This window comes from Podarcis erhardii (assembly GCF_964252035.2).
Source record: "Podarcis erhardii genome assembly, chromosome: 2".
Taxonomy (NCBI): domain Eukaryota; kingdom Metazoa; phylum Chordata; class Lepidosauria; order Squamata; family Lacertidae; genus Podarcis; species Podarcis erhardii.
In genome coordinates this window covers 54,894,618-54,916,328 of record NC_138498.1, presented here as the reverse complement: position 1 = coordinate 54,916,328, position 21,711 = coordinate 54,894,618, and the positions used below count along the sequence as shown (strand labels likewise).

Below are 21,711 nucleotides of genomic sequence, written 5' to 3'. Positions count from 1 at the left end.
AACTCTTGGATGAGACTGATTTTTCATTTCAGTTGGCATTCAGGCCTGCCTTTCTTGCTGAGACTGCCTTTGTTGGCCTGTGTCAGGAAAGGGACAGGGAGGATGTGTCCATATTGATTTTTCTTGACCTCTCTGCACTTTTTGATACCATTGACCATAATATTCTTACAGAGAGGCTGTCAGAGTTGAGAATAGGCTTTGTTCCTACTTGGTTTGTTCTCTCCAGAAGGTAGTGCTTAGAGGGTATTGTTTAGCTGCATGAAGCTTCCAAAGCACAGAGTTCGATTTTATCTCCCATTCTTTTTAACAACTGCATGGAACTCTGGGCTAGATGAGGGCCAACAAATTGAAGCTCAATCCAAATAAGACTTAAGACATTGGTAATGTGCAAGTTCTCTGTCTGTATGAGTAGAATGCATCTTCTTTTTGGATGTGTTGCACTCCCTTTGAAGGAGCAGGTGCGCAGCTTGATGGTACTCTTGGATCCAACTTGGTCAATGTAAGCATAAGTTGCCTCAGTGGCATGGAATGCCTTCCGCCAGCTAGCTCAGCTGTGTTCCTATCCAGCTAGACATGAGCGTGGTTTCAGTTGTCTGTGCTCTGGGAACCTTCACATTAGACTACTGCAATGTGTCATACATTGAGCTGACTTTGAATACAGTTTCCAAATTACAGTTAGTTCAGAACATGGCAGCTAGATTGTTAACCAGAACAAGGAAGCATGAACATTGAACACACACAAATTCTGGCCCGACTGCTCTGGTTGCCAGTTTGTTTCAGGCCCCAATTTGAAATTCTAGTTTTGACATTTTAAAGCTAGGAAGTGTCTTCATGGTCTTCTCCCCATAGACCCGATAAAAGTAATAAAACAGCATATTTGTTGTGACCCCCTGCCCCGCCTCGCTTGTGAAAGTCTTCTGAGTCCAAGTAGTAATCCAGCCTTGTTGAACACAAGGGATATTGCAACAAATTATGAGTGCTTCCACAGTTATACTGTAAAGGCAATCTTTTTAAACCTAAAATATAGCAGTTTTAAAATTAAAATGAAATTCCTTAAAGGTAACAATTATAAAAAATATTATGATGGACATTTGTTTGTTTGTTTGTTGAATGTTTATACCACCCTTCATCCTAGATTTACAGGGCAGTTTATAATAACATAAAAATGAATACCATAGTAACAAACCAAAGCAGGCCACTTACCCCATTTAAAAGACCGTGTATTGTTTAATTAGTCAAACGCCTGAGAGAAGAGGAGTGTTTTTGCCTAGCACCTACAGATAGGTGCCAGGCAAGCCTCCCTGGGGGGAGGGGGAGCCACCACAGAACAGAAGAGCCTCAGATGATGATTGCAGGGTCCAGGTTGGTTCATATGGGAAGAGATGGTTTTTTGTAGTTGTCCTCTTCAATACATTTCACACTAGAAGCAAATTTAAAATGTGTATACAGTGACTTGTCTCGAGCCTTGCTCTCTTATTGCTTAAATGGGTTTTTATATTCTTTGGGGTCTTCCCCGCGCCCCTGGGAGTGAGCTTCATGTGAGGTGATGATTTGCTGTTTGTCTTTAGCCATTTCAGGAGACTTTTGAAGGTGAGCGAGAGGGCAAAAAGAAGAAATATACTAGCCCACAGAAAAATCGTTCAGATTCTAATGAGCAAAGGTTAGTACCTGAAGTATTCTTCTTTAACACTTGTTAGCATTTGTTAGCCTCCAAATCAATTAAACTTCTGTTTCAGACATCATAATAAGTTTTGTGATAAATTTAGTAATGTATGTCTCCCCTCCTTTTGCATTATGATCGGGATGTTTTACAGATTCTCACATAATCCATTAAGATGTCACCTTGAGGGCCAGACAATCACATTTAGCCTAACTTACCTCACAGGGTTGTTGTGAGGATAAAATGGGTGGAGGAGAACTAGGTACCCCACCTTGAGCTTGCTGCAGGAAAGATGGGATATAAATGAAATAAGTAAATATACACACAATTTTAGAGAACTGTATTGAATCCTCTGTGCCCATGGAGGCAAATAATTGTTTTATGCAGGAGGGGGGCAGTCCCCAACTATATTAATATGATTTTTTAAAATTATTTTTTATGCAGTACTAGCATCCTTTAGTAAGACAAACAATTTGGCGTTTATTTGCTTTAGGGCTATTACACCTAACATTTTTTGTAGTTTTTTTCCAATGTTGATGTCACTTGGATATAATTACGTTGTTTAGTTCTTCATACAAACTTCCCTCTGTCAAAACTGTTGTTCTGTTTTGATGCCATAAGCATTTTCAGCTTTTCTATATCCACCTGTTTGCATGTGTTGTTTTTCTTAATAGAACTAGAGAGAGAAAAAGAGATGATGGCAAATGGAGAGATTATGATAGATACTACGAACGGAACGATTTGTATAGAGACAAATACGATTGGCGAAGGGGAAGAAGTAAGAGTCGCAGTAAAAGTAGAGGACTTAGCCGAAGTCGTAGCCGCAGCAGAGGTAGAAGCAAAGACCAGGAGGCAAACAAAGAAAGGGATGCAAACAGAAATGTTGGTGAGTCGTTTAAGGATAATAGACAAGTAACGTCTAATCTTGAGTTTCATGGGAGTTAATGAAATGTCATACTTCTTAATGAACATTTTATCTTGAATTTCTGGCAAATTCAACAAACAGAATTGTCTTTGAAAAGAAGTGATTGCTGACTTGTTATAAAGCTGGCTAAAAGCTGTGATCTGAGAGCAACCTAATCTAGGGATATATTTTTTTAATTTGTTCTCAGGTGTATTCTGGTAGAGCAGTACCTTCTATTATACTTTCCCTGTTGGTAAAAGCAGCTGCTTTATATTGCTAGGTTTCTTTTGGCAAGGAAGAAGTGTTAGATTTTCTTAACTTTTAATGGATCCCTGCCCCTAAATAACTGAGGTCTTGTGTTGCTATAGCCTTTCAAGACAAAAGAAAGTAATTGAAATTACTTGAAAAATACAGTTTACTTTTTATTTCTAAAGGAAATCAGTTTAGTTAGTGCATACGTTGCAGGACAAATATTCACATTGTCTTGCAAGAACGAGCCTAAGAACACTGTTAAGACATTAACCAGGTTTTTCTCGCATTTGTTATGGTGTTAAATTTTCTGTATGCTGTCACAGAATCTCTAAGCACGAAGGACGAACATAGAAACTTACCTAATCTATTACGATATATATTTTTTTCAGATCACAGAGATCGAGCCAAATTCAAATGTGAAAGGAGTGATATGGAGAGCTCATATAACCCAGTGGCTTTGTCTTCCGTTAACTCTACTGAACAGTATTCCTCTGGAGCACAGTGTATTCCCAGTGCTGTTACTGTGATTGCACCTGCTCACCATCCTGAAAACACAACAGAAAGCTGGTCGAATTACTACAACAATCATTCTGCTCCTAATTCGTTTGGCAGAAACGCTCCACCAAAAAGACGCTGTCGAGATTACGACGGTGAGTGTTACTCCTGGTTGTTCTACTTAGATTTTGCAATTAAGAATGTTGTTTTGAGCTATTTTGTTAATGTTGCCAGCCACACAGTATAAGTGAGACTTTGGCTTAAAATCTATATGTAATCTATTTTCATTCATTCATATGTAATCTATATAATCAATCAGATAAAGGTAAGCTACCATTAATGATGGTTTATATTGTGATTTATTTTTATTTTACAGAGAGAGGATTTTGTGTACTTGGTGACCTCTGTCAATATGATCACGGAAATGACCCCTTGGTAGTGGATGAAGTATCTTTGCCAAGCATGATTCCATTTCCTCCACCACCCCCAGGACTTCCTCCTCCTGGAATGCTTATGCCTCCTGCGCAAGGCCCAACTCACAACATGAGAATGCCAGGGCCACATGTACATCCTCGGCCGCCGCCACCTGTTAGAATTCCTATACCAAGTAAGATTTCCTCCTTAAAATAGCACTTTAAAATATTACAGTCGGCACAGTAGCTGAGAACATTTCATAAATTGTGCTTTATTTCTCTAACGTAGCATTACAGGAATCGGGGGTTTGAAGGACCCTCCAGAGCACATTTAAGGGTGGGTGAGGGAGCTGCAGGGGGAATAACTGAAAACTGCTTTCCTCCTGCCCAGACCCTCTAGTAGATCCAGTGCTTGGACTCCTAACTAGGTTTTTGCCAAAGGCTTTAATGTGAAGGTCAGTTTGATATATATAAGTCAGGTTATGAAGCTTTCAGGTTAACAAATGCAGCAGTGGTCTAGGTATATGGCTAAACAGAAACTAAGATTTTGTCTCAACACTTGACACACCCTAAATGGGTTGAGCCATGGGGCTGGGCAAACAAGATGGCTCTCCTCTGAATAGTCTGGGCCTGCTGAGTGTTTGCACCCATGCAGCCATCTCCACATCCTTGTGATGGAGGCAGAGTCAACAGGGTTGGCTCACTGTCTCATTTTTCCCCAGGCAGCACCCCAGGAGGGTTCATCACAGACAGTGGGCAGGGCCAGGGTCACATCAGTCTGCTGTGGTGCTCGGGGTGTCCAAGGCACTCTGCTGTCTGTCCACACAACCACTGTCCTGGAACTGGACGGACATCTAAGCTGCTAAACCTCTTCCAGTTCCTCTAATGCCTTGTCCTTGTACCATGCCTCCTTCCCTTTTGACCAATTCCACCAGGATGTCTCCATGGGGCTTGTGTCACCCCCATTCTGCTTAGTGATACCATTGGATACAAGCATAGGTATATAACTGATCCTAAGGCTGCAGCATAATGGTGCAGGATTGCAGCTTAAATGTATAATGTATCTTGGACCTTAAGAGATGCAAACAGTTGTTGATTAGTTTACTGGTGGAGACAGTAATATTGAAGATGTGTGGGTTTTTTCCTGCCAGGGCAAATAGAAGCATGTGCTTGTGTTGGCAGTTGGCGGATAGATCAGGTGCCAGATCACACATTTGCATCATGCTGGAGCTCTTTCTCCCAGGCAGTAAGGGCAAGTTTGTCTCTTTTTAAGAATAGCTGGTATATGCCAAGGTGTGTGTTTTCTGTCACGTTAATTGAAGTCCTCTGCGTTGCATAGGCACTTATAGAGCAGTGCTAAAGGAGGTGAAGAGTTAACGGTCACGCTCCAGGTGTCAGACAGACTGGGCACCTAGGTAACAGTAGTGTCAAAGCATTTCCCTATTTACTTCATTGTATAAAGGCAATTATTTTTGGACTTGCCTGAACTAGCAGCCCTCTTCAGGAGTTGGGCCTTTTTTCAAACCTTTGGATAATGAAAAAGCTTTTCCTTTTTCTCTCTCTCTAAAACATCGGAGATGGTGGAAAGAACTGACTAGATTAAATTTAGTTTCAGACCAAAAATAGAGAACATGCCACTGTGTGCATGTGTTTTTAAGGGGAAGTCCACTAATGTTGTGTTTTAGTTATTTAAAAAAAATCATTCACAGTAGTCACTTATTACTGATAAATTGGGTCAGGGGAGTAAATTAAGGTCTTTGAATTATTTACTGGTTTGGAGAATTGAGCAAAGTACAAGCTCATCATAAGAGGTCAGCTAGATAAACAAAGTATCATATTTGAAAAATATCTGTGTGTGTGTGTGTGTAGGATTATAATTTAGGGCATTCACTAGAACAGATGAATAATTAAAAATTTAGAAGAATTTAGATTCCATTTCCAACAGTAGCCAGCCAGATGCTCCTGAAAACCCACAAATAGCAAACCCTATCAAGCATTTGGGAACCCATTTCTTAATGTATTGCTTCTATGGCCATAGTGCTGCTGTTCCTGCCTTAGATAAGTGAAGCAGTAGTGGGGCCTGACACACACACACACACACACACCCCATACACAAACTTGAAGAAGAAAGATGTAGATAATGCTGAGCTAGAAAGGCCAGTGGTTTGAGTCAGTGTAAGACAGCTTCCCATATTCCTTTATATTCAGAGGCATTATGCAACATAGAAGGTCCACTTTAGCTATTGTGGAAAAAATTGTGTGAGAGAAATTTGGCTAGAATTTGAAGTGGACTTGATTTGGCTCTTCCTTGACACTGGGAAGAATGGGCTCGTTTTCTGTGTGCACCCTCACTGAAGCTGTGACCAGCTTGGGTATTTGTTCAGCAGCTGCGGATCCTCTGCAGACAAAAGTGCGAGAGCTGTTGGAGGCAGGAAAACAAGATTGTTCAGCGATTGTTTATAATGCAAAACAAAATGAGTTTGGGATTATTTCAAACACCATTTATTTCAATGGACCATTATAAGAAAAGAACCCAGCAGTTTAAACAAGCAGCAGATGTGCATCTGACTTGTTCAAAGCCTGTCCTTGCACAGCAAAGGATGAGCCCCTTATTTTGGATCAGTCAGCAAGGATAATGTGTTTTCTTTCTTCAGTCCTACCCTTTTTGCAACATTTCTATTGAGGTTGATGAAATAATAAGCAAAAATTCTGAATTGTTGTAATCGGACAGGTGGAAAATATTTAGTAGATGTGGTTTGCTGTCAGGAAGGTCAGAATGACCACACTGTTGTTGTTGTTGTTGTTGTTGTTGCTGTTTGTGTTGTTGTTCTAGTTGTTACTATTGTTATTATTATGCCACTGGCTCTTCCTGTTTCTAGCTCACACAGAAAGTTCATTACAATAGAAAAATAATTTCTCCAGTTTATTGAAAAGTAGCTTTAACCAGGGCTTGGTGCCATTCACTATAAATGAATGAATCAATTTATTATGGTCACAGACCAGAAATATGGACATATACAGCAATAGAGATCATGTAAATATACATAGGTTAAAATTAAACACTCGCAGTAAATAATACAAATATAAAACAATTAAAATATGTTGGTTAAGACTATGATACCACATTGCTTAACTGTATGTAATCAAGCCTATACTTCTATGTGGCCTCAGTGCTCCACTACCTGGCCATATTGTAGCCTTGTGGTTGGGCCCTCCTAACACCAGCAACTCTGCATGCTGAGTAAAGGTGGCCAGGAGACAGAGAGCTTACTGGGGCGGAGGTCCTTTTCCGAAGGCGAAAGAGCCAAAGGAGTCTTTTAGGAAAATTGGAGACATAAAAGGTTAATAATAATAATAATAATAATAATAATAATAATAATAATATAATATCTGGAAAGAGAAGGAAGCAGTCATATGAGAAAAAGGTGATTGGAGAAAGATCAAGGAATGAAAGAAACCAGTTTTTTGGAATGGAGAGGCATAAGTTTTAAATAAAGTGTGGAAGGAGAAAAGAAGAAGAAAATGTAGGACATGAGCAAAAATATTTTGAGAGGTGTTGAGGGCAGGAATAAAAATATAAAGTTTAGTCTGTTTCACCTAGAGCTTCTGAATCAACAAATTCTGCCTAAAATGGGAAGACACAGTAATCTCCAAGGCCAATGTGTGTACCTGGCTTGAAGAAATAGAATTGTAACACTCCATGCCACAAGGAAATCACAATGGCAAAGAGTTTAGCAATTTCCAAATAGGATTAAGTATTAATAAAAAATGCTATTGTTAATTGCAGCTAATCATGTCCAATTCTACCTCCATCTGCTACCATTTTGTGACTAGTGGGCCTCAGCAATTGTCAGTCCTCTCCAGCCCTAGTAGTAGAAAATTGGAGAACCCCAGTGTCCTAAGCCTATGGTGGCAAACCTTTTTAAGCCTCAACTGCATTTCTTTATTGCCAGCCCAACTGGGGACTTCATACTAGCAGGAGGTGGTACCAAAACAAAGCTGGGTTGGGCCAGAACCAACAGAGGATGGGACCATCCTACACTCACATGAATTCACACAAATGTTTTGAGAGAGGGAGAGAGTCTTGTTCACAGGAGACAGAGAGAAGGTGAGGTCATTTAAGAGAGATTAATTTAGCCAAGCTGAGGCTGGTGAAGCTGAAATCATGAAAGTTGTTGGTAGGGTTATATTAGTATATTATGAACAAATAGATTGTGGCAAAACTCTTTTGGAACACACTTTGCAGGCAAAAAGTCAGAGGGCTTTGAGGCTAAGAATGAGGAGCTTATGCTGGAGACGGGAGCAGACAGAAAGCCAGTTATAGGGATGTAAGGAGGCCCACCACATGGTCAGAGCAGCTGAATGAATGAATAAAGTTGGCAGCAAAGTGCTGGCCAGAGGTAAGGGAACCAAGGTCAGACAATATAAAATCAGGACACAAATTAGTATTTAGCTTTGAGCTCCTCAAAAGAAGAGCCATATTTTGTAATGTGGTAAAGCATGAAAAAACATAATTAGCTCTTTAGAATGTTTATGTTTCATTCCAGGGCCACCTTTATCACAGGCAAGTTTGATTAACAGCCGTGACCAGCCAGGAACAACTACAGTGCCCAGCCTTGCACCAGTGGGAGCTAGACTACCTCCTCCACTACCCCAAAACCTACTATATTCAGTATCAGAACGTAAGGAAATAAAGATTTCCACTTCTCTTGTGTTCTACCAGTATTTGTGATGTTGTTTACACTGCACATCTGAAATAGTGGGGTCTCATTTCTTTAATAAGCATCATTTAAAAAAAAAAAAAAGACAACAATTTTTATTGGTTTTTATCCAGCAGTACATCAAATGGTGGTGGTTCTGTCCATTGACTTTAGACATAAGCTTACACATTAAATGTTCAAACATATAACTTAATGTAACTTCTCCCCTGAGAAGATTGAGCAGTTGATTTTCGTTAAATAAAGAGGTCCACTTTTCTTGGAAGGTATCTCTTTTTGTTATGCCTTTAATTGCCCTCCTGCATCTGGTGAGGTGCCCAGACATTGCTGTATCCCAGATATTATTTTCCCATGTGTTCATGGGTATTTCAGCCTGGTTCTTCCATTTTATTAATCATGCTGCAGTCACTAAGAAGCCTATTAGTTCTCTTTGGTGCAGGGTGGAGCCCGTCTATTTTCCAAAGATAGCAGGGCTAAGGCTGGATTTGGAGAATAAGGTTGGCTTGTAATTGCGGATATACTGAAGAATACTCTGTTCCAAACGTTTTCAATATAGGGGCATTCTCACCAAATATGAATAAATGAACCAAGTTTTCCGCAATCCTTCCAACATAAAGGGGAAAGGGGTGGGATTAATTTTTGCCAGCCTGACTGGTTTCTAATTTGTGTCTTGTTATACTGTGTTGTAAGTCCCTTTGGGTCACCTTAATAATATTTTAAAATTGTATCAGGACATGCATGTTGCAGGGTTCCTGCCATATTTACATAGCTCAAACTGAACACATGTTTATATATAAATATATTGTACATGTGAATTATGTGCAATTTTTTTATTTCATAAAAATTACACACTGCTTGAATGTAAAAATCTCAATTTTGTTTACACAAGACAAAACCGTAAAATCAAGAAAGTTTTACAACCCTACTTTAAAACAAACAAATGTGAAAAATATTAAAATGTGAAAAAGCACTTCTGCTTGAGCAAATGCATAACATTGCTCACATAAGATTTTTTTAAATGAATCAGAAATCTATATTTTTCTTTCACAAAAGATACGTATGAACCAGATGGCTACAATCCAGAGGCTCCTAGTATTACCAGTACTGGTAGATCTCAGTATCGACAGTTCTTTTCAAGGACACCAATGCAGCGTCCAAATCTTATTGGCCTAACATCTGGTGAGATGGATACAAATCCAAGAGGTGAGATGTTGTTTCCTGAAACCCAAACCCTCAAAGTCTGAATACTTAGCATACTTAGCAAGGGAGCATTACCGACTTTGGCATTCATAGCAAATGAACCCAGTGCTGATGACAGTGCTGTCTTTTTCTGTGTGCAGTGATTTCTTTCCCTCATGCCTTGTACATTAAAGAAAGAGAAAGAAAATACAAATTAATGTACAGTTTGAAGAGTGGCAAGCAAACAATGATACTAGTATCTTTACAACTAGTGCTGTTCAGTGTGTTGTAGTCTGGAATCAGATCCAGATTCTCCTGCATGAGTTTTTTCATATTTTCACTAAAATGCAGTTTGTGCCTAATAGTAGATATATCTTCCCTGAGACCCCTTCATAAGAAAGTGCTACAATTGTATGTAAAATAAGCCCGAGAAACCCAAATCTCCAGCAGTGGTCCGTATTCATGGACACCTGATCTGCTTATGTTAATATCCAATGTACACTTTTCATATGCATACTTAGAAGAAGGTTGGTAGCTTAGTGGTAGAGCACCTGCTCTGTATCCCCAGTTCACTCTCTGGCACTGGACCTTGCTGCCAATCAGTATAGACAATACTGAGCCAGGTGGACAAATGGTCTGGTTTTGGTGTAAGGCATCTTTCTGTGTTCCTGATTTTTGAATTGTACCCAACTTAATGTGCAGGTGGTACTTGGTCTGAGCATCTTTAAGGGGTAAAGGGGACCCCTGACCATTAGGTCCAGTCATGACTGACTCTGGGGTTGTAGCGCTCATCTTGCTTTATTGGCCGAGGGAGCCGGCGTACAGCTTCCGGGTCATGTGGCCAGCATGACTAAGTTGCTTCTGGCGAACCAGAGCAGCGCATGGAAACGCCGTTTACCTTGCCACCGGAGCGGTACCTATTTATCTACTTGCACTTTGACGTGCTTTCGAACTGCTAGGTTAGCAGGAGCAAGAGACCGAGCATCGGGAGCTCACCCCGCCGCGGAGATTCGAACCGCAAACCTTCTGATCGGCAAGTCCTAGGCTCTGTGGTTTAACCCACAGCGCCACCTGAGTCCCTGAGCATCTTTAATTTCGTCCAATTTATTTATGGCATTTTTTGTTCTCAGAAACCCTGAACTTGCAGCATCCTATATATTTCAGCATTGTATATATTTCTTATGAAAGTCAGTGCATGGTAGACAGTATAGGTATGAGCCCGTTGGGAAAATGTTTTGTACATGTTTGTACTTCACCATTTTATAAATACAATTTGCTCCCACTTCATTGCAAGCATACAATCCTTTGCTTTCTTTCCAGGTGCTAACATTATCATCCAGACTGAACCTCCAATTGGCATTGCAAGTAACAGCAGTAATGTATCTAGAGTGGTGCTTGAGCCAGACAACAGGAAGCGGGTTTCAAACACTGTAGAAGGGCCATCTCCAAAGAAACCCTGGATTGGAAAGTAAGAATTTTCTGTGTCTATAGAGAACAGGCAGAATGAAAATGAGCCCCATTCAGTTCATTTGAAAATTATTTGGTTTGACTTATGAGAATCTTTTATGAGAAATGGTGAATAATTCCTCTTGTGTGTTGCAAAGAATACATTGCAAAGATAATGTTGCAAAGAATAGATTGTGTTTGTTAGTCACTATACAAAAAAGTCTCACTGCAATTTAACAACAATCAATAATATGGCAAAGGGCTTGGAATTTTACACCTTGTTTTCTGGAATGTCAGTCTTCTCCAGCCTGGTGTCCTCCAGATATTATGACTGTAGCTCTCACCAAACGTGCCCATTGTTCATGGTGGTTGAAACTGATAGGTGTTGAAGGGCACCATGCTGAGGAAGGCTTCCAGTGATAAGCTCTTTGACTTCCATGTCCAGATATTGACAACGTAGTTGGGTCATTTTCATTTCATTCCCCAGAGTCAGGACAGGCTGCTGTAAATTTAAAATCTTACTTATTTTATTCCCAAAACAGCATTGTGAGGCAGGTTAGAGGAAGATCTGCTTCACCTTTGTCATCTTTGTTAACAGCTTGTTCATCATGTCAGTACAGTCAATGCCACAGCATTTGAAGTCCAAATGCTTGTCGGCAAACCCATGTAACAGTGAGCCTGTATCCTCGTGTGATTAGAAGTCCTCCTTGGTGGTTAGACACAACTCTGTAGATGTAATGGTTTCCTTAAAACATGTGAATTTAGTCTGACAATAAAATGTAGTGTGCCTAAAAGATAGTGATTTGACCAGAACTATCTAATGCGTATGTGTTGGTCAAGGAATTAAGCATATTTCTTTGCATCCCAATGTAACCCTCTGTCATTGTGTGAAATGACTGGAACTTAATATGGATATTACTTGAAATACTTTAATGAAAAAGGAAGTAAAGTTTCATATAACACGGTCAATGTATAGCATTCATAGTCAAGACAATAGCTATCTGTGACTGTTAGACCTGATGTTAGAGAACTACTTGAAGCAGGGAACACAGTGGTAGATTACTTGGCTTCTGAGCTTCCTGGGGTATCTGACAGGTCTTTTTTAGAGACAGTGCTTGGCTTAGTGGGTATTGGTTTAGCACAGCAAGGTAGCCATTATGGTTATAGGCAATAAAAGGGAATGGATGTATTTACATTTAAATGTGATTTTGTTAATGTTAAGAGTCAATCCATCTTTTTTCTCTTCAGACAAACTAATAACCAGAATAAGCCAGGATTCCTGAAGAAGAACCAGTATACAAACACCAAATTGGAAGTTCGTAAAATACCACCAGAGCTAAACAATATTACTCAACTTAATGAACATTTCAGCAAATTTGGAACAATTGTCAACATTCAGGTAAAACCAATAATATGCCATTTGTGGTTTGTAATACAGCAATGTAAAGAGGGACTGGAAGTTTCTGGGACCAGTCTATATATTCCACTTTGTTCTATACTGCATTATTCTCTGGTAGAGTAAATAAATCTAACTTAGAGTCTTGCTTGAAGAACCACTTGGCGATGATACAGTCATGGGAAAAAGAAAGCGCACCCTCTTTGAATTCTGTGGTTTTACATATGAAGACCTAATAACAGTCATCTGTTTCTTAGCAGGTCTTAAAATTAGGTAAATACAACCTCAGATGAACAACAACACATGACATATTACACTGTGTCATGATTTATTTAACAGAAATAAAGCCAAAATGGAAAAGTCATGTGTGAAAAACTAAGTACACCTTACAATTCAATAGCTTGGAGAACCATATTTAATAATAATAATAATATTTATACCCCACCCATTTGGATGGGTTTCCCCAGCCATTCTGGGCGGCTGGTAAAACATCAGACATTAAAAATTTCCTGATACAGGGCTGTCTTCAGATGCCTTCTAAAAGTCAGATAGTTATTTAGTATTTCCTTGACATCTGATGGGAGGGTGTTCCTACCCAGAAGGCCTTCTGCCTGGTTCCCTGTAACCTCACTTCTCAGTGAAGTGAAGGAACCACCAGAAGGCCCTCGGAACTAGACCTCAGTGTCCGGGCTGAACAATGGGGTAGAGACACTCCTTCAGGTATACTGGACCGAAACCGTTCAGGGCTTTACATGTCAGCACCAACACTTTGAATTGTCCTCAGAAACATACTGAGAGCCAATGTAGGCCCTTCAGGACTGGTGTTATATGGTCTTGGTGGTGACTTTCAGTCACCAGTCTAGCTGCCGCATTCTGGATTAGTTGTTGTTTCCAAATCACCTTCAAAGGTAGTCCCACGTAGAGCGCATTGTGGTAGTCCAAGCGAGAGATAACTAGAGCATGCACCACTCTGGCGAGACAGTCTGTGGCAGGTAGGGTCTCAGCCTGTGTACCAGATGGAGCTGGTAGACAGTTGCCCTGGACACAGAATTGACCTGCGCCTCCATGGACAGCTGTGAGTCCAAAATGGTTTGATTGGCAACTTCCATAGAAGGGACTCAGATACATACTATATATACACACAGTTCACTATCCATCTCTTTTTGGATTAGGGAGTAAAACCTTTTACACTGAAGCATTATACCGTGGGTGCTTTTTAGAATGTAGTATTGTTATGTAATGTTGCCTCATGTTTTCTTAGGTTGCCTTCAAGAGTGATCCTGAAGCTGCTCTAATTCAGTACTTAACAAACGATGAAGCGAGAAAAGCTATTTCTAGCACAGAGGCAGTGTTGAACAATCGGTTTATACGAGTGCTATGGCACCGAGAAAACAATGAGCAGCAGCCATTGCCACTATCCCAGCAGCAGCAGCAGGCGCCACCACCTCTTCATCACCCGCTTCACCTGCAGCAACAAATGCTGCCACAGCCTCCAGCTGTAACAATGCACAGCAGTATGGCAAAGGTATAGTGCCATTGTATAAACCTGATCACTTTTCTTTTTCCTTAGCTCTTTAGAGAACTGTGGGTCTGTTTTCAAAATTAAAAAGCTCATTTTTCAATGTTATATGCACAATGCAGGTAACAAAGCCACTGACATCAGGTGCTTACGTCATCAATAAGGCCCCAGTTAAACATCGTCTTGGAGCACCTGGTGGAAATCAGCCAGACGCTCAACATTTATTGCTTAACCAGTCTAGTGCTTCTTCAGAAGATGCTCAGGTAAAGGAGAGTGTGTATTATGAATCATAAATTCATACATCTTTTCTTTAACATGGTTAGGATGTTAAGGTTTGCCTGGTTCTGTCAAGGGTGTTCACCTTGCTGTATTGAACTTAATCATGATTCAGCATCCAACAGGAAAATGAATAAACTGTGTCCTTTGCAACCCAATGTACTACCACTGTATGCCCACCACCCTACTATCAGTGGATATGGCTAGGCCAGATGATGTGCCTTAGTGAAATCTTCCTCGCAGGTTTCAAGCTCACCAACCCTCTCTCCCAGAACTAAGAATCACGGGGTGGTATTTAACTAAATAATGTAATTGCATGAGCACAGCAATTTTTGTTTGCTCAACAGAACTCCCCCCCCCCTTTGTGCTTCTTGCGTCATCACCAAATCTGTTAAAGAGGGTTGGGGGGAAATCCAGAGCAGATAGGGGTCATGTTTGAAACAATCATAACTGTCTTCCTCCAGCTACTTCTTTAGATAAATCTCCAGCTATTGAGCAGGGTTCTCTGTCTAGTCCAAGATGCTGTGTCCAACAGAGCCCAAATTGTACCATTTCCTGCTAGGGCCAACACATTAAGAAGTCTTACTACAGCTTTCAGAGAAGCCCTCAAATTCACTAGTCCACTCTTTCTGCAGAGTCACTAGTGATATTTTGGGGGGGGGGAGGTATCCCATGCCATCCCCCACCTAAAAAAAGGACTACAAACTTCTCAGCCTTAAAAGGTCTGCTGTGTCAAGGCAAGTGTTTTGTGGGCTGCAGAGTGGTCCCAGGTTGATCAAGAAAATCAGATTCACAGAGATAATCTGGCTCAGTGCTAACTCAAGAAACAGCCCCAATTTTTTCACCCGCATTAAAAGATTTCAGCTTTCATGCCTTAAAGACATGATGGGTTGGGGGGGGGCCTTCCAGGTGACAACAGAGTTAGAAAAAAAGGCAGGAGAGAAGAGTGAAAGCTCAGTTCAGTAGTTGTAGACTGATCTGTAACATCTGAAGAAACAGAATAGTGAAGGCATAATCATATCGGCAAAATTGAGAAAATTCTCGACTATTGCCAGTAAAATTTTAAAGTTCATTTTCTTTAAACTATAGTAAGTATTTTATAAAATGAAACTCTAATTCTTGTTAACTCTACCTATTTAATATGTAATCAATACAATTAAGGAGCAGATATTTCAATTAAGAGAGTTGGGGGAAATTCCCATTCAAAAGATCTTACATATCCCCTTTCTCTTTAGAGTGATGTTGTGTGTAGTCTTCCCCTTCATAATGATAGGGTTAGTTTTGAAATTTATATCTGCCAGGTTAGTTCCAGATCTTTGAAAGCCTAAGGACAAAATTCTCCTACTATCCTTCAGTCTGTTTGTTATTGGTAAGAGTCTTTACTTCATCCTCACACAATCCTTAAAATATCACAGAGAGATAGCTTATAGTTTGGTTTCATCTATGAACAGATGGTTTCTAAGCAGCATAAGTAAGTTGCTTGCACAAAGCTTCCATCTTGCCACAGCACATGTCATCATAAAATATATTGCTGCTTTCAGATGTTTCCCACTTCAATTGGCCATTCAAAGATGGTTTACAGTTCCTCCAATCTGAAGACATCTATAAAGCCTGGTACAGGAAATAAATCTCATGATGTCCAAGAAGTTTTTAAAAAGAAACAGGTAACTGTTTGCATATTATTTCAATATATTTCATAGCCATGAGTTTTTAAAATGGGGTTCATTGTGTGACATGTTAGTCCTACCCCTAGTTCGGATTGGAATTCAGAAGATGGGAAATTCCTTTTCCCTGATAGGTTTTGCCTTGACAATTCGGACCTGAGTGTGACGAGCCTTGGCTTTTGAAATGTAATTCAATATTTTTGTGTTAAAGGGATACTCATTTTTGAGCTAATAGCCAAACTTTTGGTTGGCAAGGGGTGGGGGGTCTTCAGCGAACCTTGAATTGTTACATGTTGGTTGGTTTGTCCGAACTCTACAGCAGCTATCCATCATTTGTGCATGCACAGCAAGACTTCCATTGCTTTTTTGTCTTCTCCAATCCCACATGAGATTACACATTTTACAAGCACAAAACAGGCTTTCAGCTTTCCGCAAGTCAAAAGCATAATGTAATTCAGCATAGAATAGCTGCAGTTGGGGTGCTGTGTGAGAGAATAGAAACTCTAGGCATAGTGATAGGACTAATAGTCTGAATATGTAACATAATCTGAATTTTGACCAAAGACATTTATTTGATATTGCTTATTGCAACAGCTTTCCAGGAGCCATGAATGCAGTCAGGATCTGTCCACTCTGCTAACTCCCAACAGCACAACTTGCATCTGTAACTGAAGATAACTATGTTCTCTTGTAAACTCTAATACTGCAGTTGGTGGGATCATGTTTACATTTAAATTGTTCATGATATTGCCTAAAATTGTGGTTTAAATCCGTTTTTTTCTAGCCGTTGTTATTAGGATGTGCTCACTAAAAGCATTTTATTCTTGATTAGGAGGCAATGAAGCTGCAACAAGACATGAGGAAGAAAAAGCAAGAAATGTTAGAGAAACAAATAGAATGTCAGAAGGTATGCTTGGCTTTTTTTCCATTTAACTTCGCCATTAACTTTGGTTGTGTCTAATTTTAATTGTTAGTAGCAGAGTATCCCCTAGTAAGCATTTTAAGGGTGCATAATTTTCTATCTAGTGTGGAGGCTGAAGTATTTTCAATCTTGCATCACCTCTGTATTTTAACTTTCATAGATGTTAATATCAAAATTGGAAAAGAATAAGGCCACAAAACCAGAGGAAAGAGCAGATATAATGAAGACACTGAAAGAGCTAACAGGAAAAATCTCTCAGTTGAAAGATGAGTTAAAAACTTCATCTGCCAGTTCTACAGCATCAAAACAGAAGTCAAAAACAGAGGTAGGTCCTCTTCACACACAGCTTTTTTCATTTCAGAAGCTACTACAGTGGTACCTCAGGTTAAGAACTTAATTCGTTCTGGAGGTCCGTTCTTAACCTGAAACTGTTCTTAACCTGAAGCACCACTTTAGCTAATGGGGCCTCCTGCTGCCGCTGCACCGCCGCTGCACGATTTCTGTTCTCATCCTGAAGCAAAGTTCTTAACCTGAGGTACTATTTCTGGGTTAGCGGAGTCTGTAACCCGAAGCGTATGTAACCTGAAGCATATGTAACCCAAGGTACCACTGTACTACCGTATTTTTTGCTCCATAAGACGCACGTTTTTCCTCTTAAAAACTAAGGGGAAATGTCTGTGCGTCTTATGGAGTGAATGTGTGGTCCCTGGGGCTGAGCTGCTCTTTGGGGCTGGCAGGGGAAACCCGGGTCTCTTCCAACTCTGATTCTATTCTATGATTCCCCCTCCAGCCCCGACAAGCTCTTGCTTAGCTGCGCGCAGCTTCCCCGGCCGGGAGAGGCTGCGCGCGGCTATCCCATAAGCCAGGACAGCAAGCGGGATCGCTGTGCAGTGATCCCGCTTGCTGTCCTGGGCTTATGGGATTCAGAATATTTTTTTTCTTGTTTTCCTATTCCAAAAACTAGGTGCGCCTTATGGTCTGGTGCGTCTTATAGAGCGAAAAATACGGTAATTTGTACCTCCGGGAAACTTATCTCCCTATATTAAAGCGAGCATGAGGGTCTTTGTTAAGCATTGATCATACAACCTTTTCATGCATTATCCTCATAAAGAGACATCCAGGTGTTGAAGGGGCAGCTGGCTGCGTCTGTGCCTTGACAGGTTTCTGGTCATGCTCCCTTATGTGTTGAGAAGACCTCCACCAGCATACAATCATGAACCGTGCATGTCCTACCTACAGCCCCTTCAAAATGTGGAACCCTTTCCATGCAATATATCACTTCTATCTTTTCTATATTTTGTGCTTGGATATTCATTATAAGAGAACTACACAGATATGTGAAATTATACCACTTCTATTAATCGTCACAGGGAACCACAATAGATGATTTCAGTCACCTCCTTCTGGTCTGGTTTCTCATCCCTGACTCCTATTAAAGCTGTAAGATGACCCCAGAAACTTAGTGTATAATGAAATTTGCCTGCCTCTCGCGCACAGATACTCTACCCAACACTCTTCCCTTCCCCTCACTCAGAGAAGAGGATCCATAACTAATAAAAACAAAGAATGCCCACACTTCCCCTAAAGGGATGTTCACCTTAAATGTTGTCCCGTTGCCCACAGTGCTTTTATATCTGAGCAAAGGCCAGCAAGAGCCTTCCCCCCCACACACGCACAAAGGAAGTTCCCAGAGCTGGCTTAGTTGTTGCTGGTCAGGAAATTGGGATTTAATGACACATCAATGCTAATCAATGTATCTGCAATACGCTTTTGGGCAGCATTCCATGAAGTTATTGCTCTGCGAAAGCATGCTGTGTTCATCGTTGAGATGAACAATGGAAGTACCTCATGACCAAGAATGTGCATTTTTGGTGCATTTAACTTGCACCTCCTTTCCATTTTCATAGCAAGTGGCAAGCTGTATTGATTAACTTGTTGAACTTATTAATTCTGAAGCTGTTAACATAAAAGGCCTGAGTCAGCCAGCCCATGGAAAAATGTTGATATTTATTCTTAAATATCAGGAGCAATGTAAACACAGTGAAATTGAAATTTTACAAATCTGTTCAGTTTTGTTTCTAAAACTTTGCTTTTTTATTCCGCTATCAACTTCTCAAACCTGTTTCTGCAGCCATAAGTGTTCAGGATCTGCAGATTTCTAATGAGAGCCTGCAGTTTGCCCAATCACCTCTAGGGGTCACATGCTACTCACAGCTAGTGTCAGTGCTGGGTAGTAAGAGTTTTATAACTGTCAAAGCCTACCTTAATATATTTTATTTATCACATTTTATATCCCTCGCTTGTAGTTCCAAAAAGATGCCCAAGGGAACTTGCAAGTATTTGTTTTTACCCAGAAGGCTCTAAGCCCTTAAATAGTGGGTAAGAAGAATTAAAACCAAAGAGGTAGCATCTTAACACACCTTGGTATGGAGATAAACGGAATAAAACAAACTTACTTTTTGCTCTCCCCACACCATCCCCAATTCCCTTTTAAAGGCACAGAAGGAACTTTTGGATGCAGAGCTAGACTTTCATAAAAGGCTGTCTTCTGGGGAAGATACAACAGAATTAAGGAAAAAGCTCACCCAGTTACAGGTGGAGGTAAGTTTTCAAAGTTATATACTATCTTAATTGTGCTGTATATTATACATGAAACCTGTTACAGTGTTCATGGAAGATAAGGTCTATTCCTTTTGTCTGTAGGCTGCCCGTTTAGGTATCTTGCCCGCTGGTCGTGGAAAATCGATGCCTTCTCAAAGCAGAGGACGAGGACGAGGTCGGGGAGGGCGAGGAAGAGGTACAGTGAATCATATGGTGGTAGACCACCGTCCCAAAGCAATAACCATTGGTGGCTTTGTGGAAGAGGAGAAAGATGAGTTGCTGCAGCACTTTGCGGTAAGTCAGCAATTTGTAACTAAAATTAGATTAAATTGTTCTGGTTTCTGTACTGTATTCTAGAATAGTATAAAGCTATGATTGCCCTAAAACATGGGTAGGCAAACTAAGGCCCAGGGGCCGGATCTGGCCCAGTCACCTTCTAAATCTGGCCTGTGGACGGTTTGGGAATCAGCGTGTTTTTACATGAGTAGAATGTGCCCTTTTATTTAAAATGCATCTCTGGGTTATTTATGGGGCCTGCCTGGTGTTTTTACATGAGTAGAATGTGTGCTTTTATTTAAAATGCATCTCTGGGTTATTTGTGGGGCATAGGAATTTGTTCATTTCCCCCAAAAAAATATCATCCGGCCCCCCACAAGGTCTGAGGGACAGTGGACCGGCCCCCTGCTGAAAACGTTTGCTGATTCCTGCCCTAAAACGTAGCTTCCTTCATTTTGAGTATAGCGTTAGTTGCTTTTGTGGTTAATCTTGTCTGCTTCCTAGTTGAAATTAGAAATGGAATGGCATCACATATCCACCTGCATTTAGTTTACTTCTGAAGGAAATCAACCCTCTCAAGGAATATCTAGCTGTAATTTCCACTTTCACCTCCTCCTTCTAAGATTTCTGATCTTTGGGAAGCTACTTACCAAGTCACAACATGGTCCAAGACATGTTTTTAATGCCTTTTAGTGGAACTGTCATGGGTCTAAAGCTGCTTTGGATGACCTTTATATATTAGTCAACCTTTGAGTCACTTGAGGTTAACTTATTTTTTACTCCTGAAGCAAACTAGTCCAGCCAGTTTTCATGTGAGAGCCCAATACCATTGAACTGCCACAATTTTAACCCTTTCTTTACATATAGACAGGTAAGTGTTTTTGAAGATCTACAGACAATAAGCAGAAACACTGGTCGCTGCTTCCTTTTCTTCTGTTTCACTCTGGGTATCCAATACACCATTGTCTTCTTGTCTGTAAACATAATGTAGGTGGAGCATAAGCCTTTTTGATGGCAAGAATATGGGCGATATCCAATTAGCACTGTTGGAGCAGCAGGTAGCATATATGCTTAGAAGAAGAGGGAGAGCAATTTCTACCTCCCCTGGAAATTTGTTCTGTCACTAATAAAATACACACACACACACACACACACACACACACACACACACAAATACCTGAGCTCATATTCCCACTTTTTGTATTCTGCCTCTCCTCCCAAGTATGTGTGATCTTCACATATGAAGTAGACTGAGGCTAAGAGATTAAATGTTCCAAGGAGCAGGAATTTGAACCTGCAAACTCCCTGATCCTACTCCATCACTATAACTACTATATTGCACTGGCTTTCAATAAGTTAGGGTTCATTAACCTGCAGCCCTAGAAGAGCATGCATAGATCTTATTCATTGTGTTTTACAGAAATTTGGAGATATTGAAGGACTTCAAGAGGAGGATTCTCCTTTAAGTGTTGTTCTAACATTTAAATCCCGTTCTGAAGCTGAAAATGTAAGTAATTATAAGCTAACATTACTGTACTCCTCTAAGATACACTAAAATATCTGCTTGAATGGAAAGTGGTTCATTAATATATTTTGGAGGGTGCTACTTTTATAAAGGCATTGAATATTTGATCACTGGTTTATAATTCAGCCAATGAATAAGCTTGTTTAAATTATGATTCAGAGAAATGCTTGTAGTAGAGAGTATAAACTCTGATTATTAGGGCTGTGCAACCAATTTAGCCAAACCCTGAACAAAATCTGGTTAAGGCAACTCTAAATCATGGCAAATCAATTCAGAGCTCAAAACAGGGAGACAAACAGCCCATTTCAGAGCCCATTTCAGTGTTGCAACACAACATTGTATGAGGCGGGAGGGGAGCTAGACTTCACTCATTGACCACAATAACTTTGAAGCCAGGGATTAAAAAAAAAAAAAAGCTTTGTGTCTTAGTAATGGTAGCACTGCAATGCCCCTTCCGATCTTCAG

General features: G+C 40.3%; 1 protein-coding gene across 2 annotated transcripts in view; it reads left to right on the top strand.

Annotated features, from left to right (window-relative positions):
- Positions 1–21,291, top strand: part of LOC309336399 (RNA-binding protein 27-like) — a 29,063-nt gene extending 7,772 nt beyond the window's left edge. For both annotated transcript variants that reach the window (XM_081852045.1, XM_081852046.1), the window contains exons 4-19: positions 1,569–1,660; positions 2,335–2,546; positions 3,206–3,466; positions 3,688–3,918; positions 8,272–8,406; positions 9,496–9,645; positions 10,942–11,089; positions 12,316–12,466; positions 13,725–13,988; positions 14,105–14,245; positions 15,800–15,922; positions 16,755–16,829; positions 17,005–17,169; positions 19,341–19,445; positions 19,548–19,739; positions 21,142–21,291. In XM_081852045.1, the coding sequence (XP_081708171.1) occupies positions 1,569–1,660; positions 2,335–2,546; positions 3,206–3,466; positions 3,688–3,918; positions 8,272–8,406; positions 9,496–9,645; positions 10,942–11,089; positions 12,316–12,466; positions 13,725–13,988; positions 14,105–14,245; positions 15,800–15,922; positions 16,755–16,829; positions 17,005–17,169; positions 19,341–19,445; positions 19,548–19,739; positions 21,142–21,276 (2,580 nt within the window). In that variant the 3' untranslated portion in view covers positions 21,277–21,291. The remainder of the gene's footprint in view (positions 1–1,568; positions 1,661–2,334; positions 2,547–3,205; positions 3,467–3,687; positions 3,919–8,271; positions 8,407–9,495; positions 9,646–10,941; positions 11,090–12,315; positions 12,467–13,724; positions 13,989–14,104; positions 14,246–15,799; positions 15,923–16,754; positions 16,830–17,004; positions 17,170–19,340; positions 19,446–19,547; positions 19,740–21,141) is intronic.
- Positions 21,292–21,711: the final 420 nt, after the last annotated feature.